Source organism: Esox lucius, chromosome 19, assembly GCF_011004845.1.
Source record: "Esox lucius isolate fEsoLuc1 chromosome 19, fEsoLuc1.pri, whole genome shotgun sequence".
In the NCBI taxonomy this organism is placed as follows: Eukaryota; Metazoa; Chordata; class Actinopteri; order Esociformes; family Esocidae; genus Esox; species Esox lucius.
This window is the reverse complement of record NC_047587.1, coordinates 6,925,162-6,935,961: the sequence shown is the minus strand read 5'-3', so window position 1 is coordinate 6,935,961 and position 10,800 is coordinate 6,925,162. Positions and strand designations below refer to the sequence as shown.

The 10,800-nt window shown below is 41.4% G+C and overlaps 1 protein-coding gene across 6 annotated transcripts in view; it reads left to right on the top strand.

Annotated features, from left to right (window-relative positions):
* The first annotated feature begins 1,557 nt into the window (after positions 1-1,557).
* Positions 1,558-10,800, top strand: part of LOC105018163 (pheromone-regulated protein PRM7) — a 39,333-nt gene continuing 30,090 nt past the window's right edge. For all 6 annotated transcript variants that reach the window (XM_034288409.1, XM_034288406.1, XM_034288405.1 and 3 more), the window contains exons 1-3: positions 1,558-1,688; positions 3,857-4,250; positions 8,033-9,418. In XM_034288409.1, coding sequence (XP_034144300.1) covers positions 3,933-4,250; positions 8,033-9,418 — 1,704 coding nt within the window. In that variant the 5' untranslated portion in view covers positions 1,558-1,688; positions 3,857-3,932. The remainder of the gene's footprint in view (positions 1,689-3,856; positions 4,251-8,032; positions 9,419-10,800) is intronic.

The following is a 10,800-nucleotide window of genomic DNA, read 5'->3' as shown; positions in this document are numbered from 1 at the left end:
TCCACACAATCAATCAAACTAATACCTGAGCACAAACATACACATGTTCATACATCTTTGTCTTTCTATCCTTAAGGTGACCTGAGACCTATAGCTGACCCAGAAATCCATGTTCCCTATTCTTTAACTCTAACGTCAATAATCTAACAATTATGCCTAAACTTTACCTAGCCCTAATGCCTAACGCTAATCTTAAACTTAACTTGACAATACTAAACCTTAACCCCAACTCAAGTTGTTACTTTTGCCCTAAACCCTTAACAAAAACCAGAACGTGGGTTTGTGGATGATTTTACCTGGATATATAGTTACATCGAAAAAAACTCATACACATTACTATTATGGAGATGGAAGCAGGTCAGTATCTTCAAATTATATTTTTGTGTCTGTAGCATAGGCCATACAAATATATTATTGTAATACAAAGAAGATCCAACAATAGATTCATTATTTTTTCACAAACTGTGCTCCAGATTAAAGTGACAATCTGGATTATTTATAAACATTATCAAATCCTCAGACAGATCTATGGATGTTAAGAATGACTAACTTACAGTTTTTATCTTGTTATAAGTCTTTAGTGTTTGTTTACATTTACATTCTTTATTAACATTTCAATAAAACACATTTCAGGTTTGGATAGGGAGACATAATTATTTGAAAAGTCTCTAAGTCTATCCTCTGCTGACAGGCTTACTCAAAATGTTTTTGTTTATATATTCATTTTTTTACCATTCTATATATATCACAATATAGGCTATATCACAATATAGCGTATATCACAATTACAGATATCTAAATAGTATATTGTTTAATTGAATAAGAAACATAAAAACATTAAAATAAAAGCAGATTTACTGATGAGTAACAAAATAATTGTTGTAGGCAATATGCTTAGATATTGTTTAAAGCGTTTTGTCTTTTTGCTTTCTTTCTTGATGTTTGTGCATAATAGTTTTGACCCAGAATATGATTGTGAAGGTATGATTGTAAAGAGAGAAGTTTAATGGACAGCTATATAATGAGGCTGCACATTCAGAAAGATGTCCAAGTGCTGAATTTCTGCACTTCAGTCAGGCTGCATTTTAAAGCGTAGAACCTTCTAAGGAGAGTAAACAATTATCTTTCAAATGGGTGGTGAATTATCAACTGAAAGCTAGCTAGAAATGACATTTGCTTTATAATCTATAGATTATTTTGCTAACAGTGGCAGGTATACTTCTCACTTTTTTCATCAGGCCAATGAATAGGATGTACATCAACATCAATGGAGGTTCCATAATAGTCCTTTATCATAAGTATCATAGTGGGACAGAACTTTTCTGGACCATACGCCAAGTGATTTCAATCAAAAGATAGATGCTTTGAATTAAAGCCTAAACAGGTTTAGATTGCTGTGGCCCATGCTTACTGTACTTCTATTGTGAACACAACCCTGAACAGTTGAACATACTCTGGCCTTAAACCTGTGTGCGTGGATAAGTTAATCTTGTTAGTTACTATAATTAGAGTGGATGGCTTAACCGACGTCACTTTCACACTGGGGCCCAGGGCGTATGGCCAGTCTCTGTCATTGTCTTATGAGTAAAAGCCAGAAGAGATGATGTTGCTGCTCCCTGCTAGTCGCTTTGTCTTTAGACGAAGGCCACATCAACGTCCCAGCAAGAAGTAGTGGCATGGACTCACAGGTGAGCTCTTCTGTGCACATTCCCTGTCCCTGGCCTGTTAACTGGAGATTAAATGATTATCATAAAGCTGTACGTGGAAAATATTGAAGCTCTTGTTGAACAAGGCTGTGTAGAAACGTAAACCCTTCTGTTCTCTGTGTTTTTGTTTCTGGATGGAAATGCTGCTGTTGTACAGTGAAGCGTTAAAATATTGATGCTCAAATGAGTCTGTTCTCCCCCTGATTTATCTGTGACTGCAGGAATAAGTGGTGGGTCTTACGTTTTATATAAAGTGTTAAAGACGAACAACATGATTTACAGTAGACTTTTAATATGCCTGGGAAAAGAGATTAGGGTAATGTTCCCTTCTCAATGACACAACTAATTACCAGAATGAACCTGAAAAGAGAGAGAGAGAGAGAGTACCTTTCATTTGAAAAGAAGTCAATAACCTGGAGACACTAAACGAATATTGATTGAGCATAATGAAGCCTGAGCAATGTGAAAAGTCTCCTCCTTAAGGAGTCTCTCTAAGCAAATCATAAGCATGACCGCACTGCTTATTGCTGCCGAGGGAGATGGTGCGGTTGGTGTTGGGTTTGAGTGTGTGTTTATGTGTATGTGTGTGTGTGTTTATGTGTGTGTGTGTGTGTGTATGTGTGTGTGTGTGTGTGTGTGTATGTGTGTTTGTGCAGAGGGAAATGGTGCAGTTGACGGGCATGATCGTTTGTAGCTCATATGCAGTTTCTCATCTTACAGAGTACAGATGGGTTGAACAGATTAGAGGTGGCATTTTCACACTTTTAAGCAGCCCTCACTAATGCACTGCACTGTCTTGAAATGTTGGAGCTGAGGTGCCGCCGCATAATGGAGGCTCGCGTCTTTTAAGCGCCGCTACAGTGTTGGATAGGCTGTAACTTAGAGGCCCGGAATACATGTGGAATGCTGGTGTTCCATTTCTAAACAGCTGCTGTATGATATTCTATCAAATCCTGTAAAATCCAATCAAACTTTTTTAAAGGTATTTATCCGCATGTAATGCAATTATAAGTGCTAAACAAATAGGAAGCAATGAAACTAGACAAACTAAAAGCTCAGAACACAGAAAACTAAAGAGGAAAAAAACAGTATGATAACATTTGATCAGAGAATAAAACTGATGGTACGACGTGAAGAAATTCTAACGGGCTTTCAGAAAGGAGAGGACCATAGTGGCTGAAAGAGGCCCCACCAAACGCTTTGGTTCTGACCTAGGAACAACTAAAGGGCGAGTGCCAGAGGATCTTTGGGACAGTCCAGGCCCTTGCATTCATTCATGGCCACATAATGCTTAAAACATAAAGAAATCTAAAACAAACAGGCAATCAATCCAGGGGCTTTAAAGGTGTAAAGGTATATTTTCTGTGTGTTTTCACTATTTTGCACATGTTGCTGCGTTCTGAATGAATTTGAATTAAGCCAATGCATCTGTTGTTTACCGTTAGCTCGACACCAGCTAGTGACCTAACATGTGTTTGTTTATATGACTATTTTAATAATCCTGACACACCATATAATACAATTTTCCTTTCAACAGCCTTAAAGGTATGTAAACAAATTGCAGGGACAAAGTTTATGATTCACAGTTCTAATTCATCATTTAATTCCTCCTTAGTCTCTGTGGTGCTGGTTTGTTTTGCGGAGATAATTAAGCAGATGAAAGCAAAACCTTCTTTTCCCCTCATTCTTTACAAATTAGCTTAGCCTGGAGGGCAAATGACAAGAGGTTACTTGTAAGACAGTGGTTTTAATTAATCAAAAAATATATTCCTTTTAAAAATAGTTGTTACAGTATAAAATGTAATCCTTGTTAGCCACCCTCAACCATAATTACTACTCATGGGATTTATGTGTTTAGCATGAGGGACGTTAGTACATTTCCTGGGCTAATGAAAGGACTTCACTGTAAGGGCTGATGGTTAACACCACAAGAATGGCCAGGGATCGAAAAGTTTAGGATGCTTAGTAATACACCTCATCGGAGAACACCTTCCTTTTAACAAAACTACTGGACTTTAAAGTGTGTGTGTGTTTGTAGGTGTGTGCATGTGTGTGTGTGTGTGTGTGTTTGTGTGTGTGTGTCAGTGTCAGCACGCACACATATGTATCTGTGTATGCTTTGATCTGTGTATCTTGCGTTCCACTCGTAGGGTGCCATTTTGCACGACGACAGTGTGTCCCTCAGAGGAACCTCGGCTCCAGGATACTCAGCCGGGCATTCAGGGAATGTCGAAGCCTTCAGAGCCCATGACGCCAAGCCAGTTTCAGGACTGGCGGAAGAGTCTATGTGCGTGCCCAGCACCGAACCACGATAGCCTGGTGTCACCTGAGCACCAGAATCAGGCACAGGACTCAATCCGTGATCAGAACCCAAACCGGAACCCAAAGCAACCTCTTGGGTCACGCCAGTGTCAGGAACAGGTTCAAGAAGTCAACCCAGATCAGGACACCAGCACGGCTGAGGCTTGGGTGGATGAGGAGGTGGAGGAGGTGGAGGAGAAAGGCAGATGTATCCCGGCTGTGATGATCACTCAGGCAGATGAGGTGAGTAAAGAGACAATACCTGATGGGAAATAATAATATGCACAATATCTCCAGCACTCATTGATATTCATGGGTTTCCACTGTACTGTTCCACAGCACTCTAGCTTCAGCGCTCAGCCACCAATCACACCACCAAATGTCTTCTCCTCCTCTCCCCCTTTCTTTCTTCTCTGTATTTGCCTGCTTTTGTTCCTTGTTTAAACTATGTTCTCTGATCATGTTCAAAGCCCAGCTTTTCTGACAGCTTTTCTTTCTCTCTTACCTGTCCTCTCTGTATTCTGTTTCATTAAACCATTTGGAGACTTTTTATTATTCAGATGTATGTCTCCGTTGTTGGTTTGGTACTTGTTTATCTAGGTTTAGGGTGGTAATTAGGCATTCATGTCCTGGGTTCACTCATCACAGCGTTGATTAGAGGAACATTATCAAAAATATATTTGATCAAATGCAGCTAGTGTCCTTATTCAATACACTAAGACTGATTTATTATTCAATACACTAATACACTTTTTTTTTTATCTCTAGTTACTAAGGGATATTCAATTCGAAGCTAGATTTTGTCTCATTCAGTTGCTGAACTTCCTGTATTATCTAAACAAAAACTTTTTTTGTTATAAAATATGAATTTGCAATTAGAACAGGGTCAACACTGCTCTTATAACGTGACAACTGACACAGAGCAGGGAAGAATGTAGTTTTCTAGCCTAAATCTATGGCGCTTCAAGCCCAGCCATAGGATACACTGTGGGTAAGCACCTCTTACAGGGCTCCTATGATAGAATCCATTACCCGCTCTCATGTGTACATGTTCAGAGATCCGACCCGTATCCAAATAAGTTTCCCTCACAACCTCTCCCTCACACAAGGCAGAGCTGAGGAGCACTTAAATCAAATTGACTTGACCGATCTGAATTATGAAGGTACCGATATCATGCATAAAGTTATTTACCCCTCTGAAGAATTGGAATAAGTAATTCCCTCAGATGGCGATACGGGGAACTAATATGAATGCAAATAGGATTAGGCTCCTGCATTAGTGTCTGATAAACAATTTACAGGCCTCAGTGTTTGCTGGGGAACACACACTCCACTGGCTATATACACACACACAAACACACACACACACACAGGCAGCCTCAAACACTCCTATACACACATTCTACTGGCTGCTCGGGAATAAATGGGGAGATGCCAATCCAGAGAGAAAAAGGAGAGAGTCAGTCCCAGCTCCCCCTCTCCTCAGACCTCCTTATCTCAGTAACCCCTTGGGTTTTTCTGCTGTCCCTGTAGGACAGGGTGGCCAATCATCTTTACTCAACGACCACGCCAGGATTTCAAGATTCAGCAAAGTGGCAGCACAGATTGTTTTCGGGAACCAATTTCTTTTTCAACAGCAAGTTGTGGTCCAGATAAAAGGGCAGTTGTTTGAAAATATACATGTCCATTATAATTTCTACACACTGTGTTTAGTCATAAAGGTTTAAGAGTGTCCTGGAGTGTTTTTTTAACCCTAAATGATGATTGAATGTTATCACTGTGACTGTGACTCTGACCCGTGGGCTGAATTAATAGAATTAATAGAATTAATAGAGCTTTTGGGTCCAATTCTGGCACATATTATACAGACATCTATTATAGAATAACCCGTTTTTTGGTTCTCTGTGGAATGGCACTACCCAGAACCAAGAAGGATTCCATGATGTATCCCTCTGGGTGATCAATCAATCAATCAAATTTATTTATAAAGCCCTTTTTACAACAGCAGTTGTCACAAAGTGCTTTACAGAGACACCCGGCCTTAAACCCCAAGGAGCAAACAACAGTAGTGTTGAAATTCAGTGGCTAGGAAAAACTCCCTAAGAAGGCCCAATGGTTTCTGTCTGGTGCTAATATGGGTTCTGGCCTGGATACTAGAAAGGAATCTCCAGCATGAACACCTGAAGACCACTTTTGAAGTGTTCTTCAGGCCATTTTGCCATTAGTGCTCTTTTTTTTTTGTTTAAAATAAAGTCCCGCCCGCTTTCTTCCGCTTTTTATTTTAGAATCATCAGCCATATTTTCAGCTCATTGACTTCCAGACGGTTTGATTTAAGAGCTCTCTGTTGTGGCTGGACTGGCATAATGTTGATGTTAGTGACATGCTTTGAAGATTCTAAAAAAAAAAGACAAATATTTAGCTATAGCACAGAGAGGCACGTTTAGTTAGAGCTCTCATCCCTTTTTCTGGGTTAGGGTTGACATGGTATAGCAAATCACTATGGTGCCTGTCTTTGACTATGTGACATCCAGTGTGTTTTTTTTAACTAGGCTTGCTGACATCATCATCTCCTCCTGCTTCCTCATCTTTATACTGTCCTTTACATCTGTGTTCCCTCCTTGTTAATGGTCTCTGTGTAATGGGCAAACTTTGATATATTGCATTTGACAGTCACCGAACCAATTAGAGTCGCCCCTGTGTCACATGTGTCTTATCTGTTTTCTAGTGGCATTTGTCTTCCCAATACAAACCCAGTGAATCATTTACTTGCTCTCAGTTGTTAATTAAATAGCATTGATGTACGGGGCTGCAACTCTTTCATCTTCATCACAGATTTCAACAGAAAAGTTCAGGAAAGTTAGTCCTTTCGTTGTTTAAAGACATTTTATGTTCGAACAAGAACACTGATATTATCCTTTCACAAACTGTGCAAATCTCTTCACCTGTTTCACGAATAATATATCCCTGCAGCATGCAATGTCAGTATTTCTTTTTTACTGTAACTGAATGGCCGAGTTGCTATACCAGTCGTTGGTGTATTCTCCTGGCCGATCTGAATCAAAAAGACACTGATGCGTGTCCTAAATGTAGACTCCACTAAAATACTTTTCCACTAGCAGCACCGCAAATCTTGAGATGAAGGAAATGCAAGCCCCTACTCTTATACGGTCACACCACGCTAACTGTGTGTGCCCCACCCCGCTAAAAACACACGTACATATACACAGACCGAAACACAGGCAAAATTGTTACAGAAATTGACTGTGCAGGTTACTTTCCGCATCTATGTAGTTACAGAGTCCACCTTTAAACGGTGTCTCTATCCAAATGCTATCAAAATTATCCTGATTACAATAGTATGTTAAAGTGTTGTGTGCGTGTGTGTGTGTGTGCTAGCATCGTCTAGATAATTAGCTCTCGCGGGACGGCAGTCTGAACAGTTAAAGGACAATCACAGCACAACGAGATGTTAAACTGCTGCCTGCCGCCTGCTGTCTCTTACAGCCTAATTGTTTCCAACAGGCCAGACAGGTGCTTCATTTTGTACCTTCATAGGTAACTTTCACACAAGCAGATATTTTGCTGAGTTGTGAACACTCTCTCATATGATAATTCAGTGACACACTAAAGCCTATTTGAAATACGCCTCTCATTGGAATCGATGGTTCTGGATAATGTCATGTTGAGTGCTGACGGTGGCTCTCTGTCTTGTTGTTTTTGGTAAATGAGTCTTGTGTTCATTCAAGGCAAATTTATTTGCATAACCTACTATCTGATATTTAGGTCCATATTACAACGACATCTGAGAAGGATTTAAAGGGAAGATATTGGCCTACATATTCTGTCCAAAAAAACAACGCTTGCAGTGTAAAACATAGCCAGAACTCTCCGCAGAGTGGAATATACTTAAAATCAAGAAGTTTGGAATATTGTATCCAGGTGTATGTGTGTTTGTGTACACACATGCATGCAAGTGTGAGTGTGTGTAACCATTGACAACAATGTATTTTCTCTTTGTTGTCAGAGCCGGTGCCCCATGGTGAATCAAGGAGATGCAGCAACCCCAGTTACAGAGAGTGTGAAGGGGCCAGTGGAGCCACATTACCTGGTGATCGGTCCCAGTCTAACTACAGGCCCCAGTCTTACTACAGACCCCAGTCTTACAACAGACCCCAGTCTAACTACAGACCACAGTCTTACTACAGACCCCAGTCTTACTACAGACCCCAGTCTTGCAACAGACCCCAGTCTTACTACAGACCCCAGTCTTACTACAGACCCCAGTCTAACTACAGACCCCAGTCTAACTACAGACCACAGTCTTACTACAGACCCCAGTCTTACTACAGACCCCAGTCTAACTACAGACCCCAGTCTTACTACAGACCCTGGTCTAACTACAGACCCCAGTCTTTCTACAGACCCCAGTCTTACCACAGAACCCAGTCTTACAACAGACCCCAGTCTATCGACAGACCCCAGTCTTACAACAGACCCCAGTCTAACTACAGACCACAGTCTATCGACAGACCCCAGTCTTACAACAGACGCCAGTCTAACTACAGACCACAGTCTTACTACAGACCCCAGTCTAACTACAGACCCCAGTCTTACTACAGACCCCAGTCTTACTACAGACCCCAGTCTAACTACAGACCCCAGTCTTACTACAGACCCCAGTCTTACTACAGACCCCAGTTTTGCCACAGACCCCAGTCTTACCACAGACCCCAGTTTTACCACAGACCCCAGTTTAAGTCTTACTACAGACCCCAGTCTTACTACAGACCCCAGTCTTACAACAGACCCCAGTCTAACTACAGACCCCAGTCTTACTACAGACCCCAGTCTTACTACAGACCCCAGTCTAACTACAGACCACAGTCTTACTACAGACCCCAGTCTTACTACAGACCCTGGTCTAACTACAGACCCCAGTCTTTCTACAGACCCCAGTCTTACCACAGAACCCAGTCTTACAACAGACCCCAGTCTATCGACAGACCCCAGTCTTACAACAGACCCCAGTCTAACTACAGACCACAGTCTATCGACAGACCCCAGTCTTACAACAGACCCCAGTCTAACTACAGACCACAGTCTTACTACAGACCCCAGTCTAACTACAGACCCCAGTCTTACTACAGACCCCAGTCTAACTACAGACCCCAGTCTTACTACAGACCCCAGTCTTACTACAGACCCCAGTCTTGCCACAGACCCCAGTCTTACCACAGACCCCAGTCTTACCACAGACCCCAGTTTTACCACAGACCCCAGTTTAAGTCTTACTACAGACCCCAGTCTAACTACAGAACTTAGTCTCAATCCCTGTCGGAGTGATGGAGGAGACCTACTGGCCTGCTGTGATCTGCTGTCCCTGAAGAGTGACACTGTTTCCCTGGCCAGAGTGAGTGTTTCTATACACACATACCCAAACTGTACAGTGTTTTGACCCAGTCATTGTTTCCCATGTTTGGTGGCATATGTGGGTTAAACCGTACTGAATGCTGTGACCATGGTCAGAATATTGTAACATTTTCTTTGGTGATGCTCCTTTACAGCATCCATTTATCATCTGTCACACTTGAGCCCATCTGATAAAGCTACAATAAGCAGTATGGCCATACTTGATAGGCCAAGGTGAGGCTCACTGACAGAAATACCTCTGTCTTGCCAAGATGTACCTATCTAACCAAACGACACATATACTCCCCCCTGTTAAGAAAACATTCATGTCTCACCTCAGAAATATATACAGTTTCATTATTGCTGTAAGAAAGGGTTGCTTTATCCAGAGGTCAGCCGGGAATATGGAACCATGCACCTCTCCAAAGAGCAGAGAGGCTGTATCATTGTTTCAAACATTGGTCCGTTGCTCGTCAAATCATAATTCCCTTGACCTCCGTGACCCTGGCGGCTTTGACAACGCAAGGCCATGCTTCAGAACAGGCGCTCTCTTTCACGCCCGCCGCCGCCAAGATGGCTTTTTCATTCCTCAAACAATCATTCACTAGAGCCCCTGAATGGAAGGGCTGGTGACATAAGCTGTGGGTTCTCTCGTTTGAGATAAGTGCTTTTTCTCTCCACTCCAGAAGCGTGTGGTCTGACCCTGTTTTACGTCCTGACGGTACTGTTATCTTCTTCTTTCCCTCTCATTTAATTCTGCTCCTTGAGCGTTCCTTGAAGCTCCATTTGAATGCGCTCATCACTGCCGCAGCGGTGTTGTCGAAATCTCAATTAATATGTTAATGTTTCTGAGATTTTTCATTAGTTACCAGATTAGCGTGATTTTTTTCAGGAGTGTTTTGTGGTTCATTGGTTTGTTTTGCATTGACTCTGGTTGCTGGAGGGGTTTTTCAATTACAAAGCATAACTTTAATTCCTCAACAAAGAAAGAATATCTATACTGTTGGTACAGGTAATTTACCACAACATACATTCTACTGATCTATGTAAGCATTTACATTATTGTAGTTGGACTAAAGACTAAAGGGTATAATAACGCTATGGATTCTGCAATTCCTTTAGCGATTCTGTAAATGCGTTGCTATTCACCACGCATAAATTATGTTCAAGTTAATAGTCGTCACTATTACGTGGCAGATGAGCCAGTTCCATCACACTGGACATTATACCAAAGGATATGTATGTGAATTAATGTCGATATCCTCGTTAGTAGCACAGACATAGCTTAGCCATGCTTCAGTGAAAATGTACTTCACTAACTGCTGTATGATTAGAGAGTAAGCTATAAGCCCCCACAGTTTCCTTTCCATCTCACTAGACTGT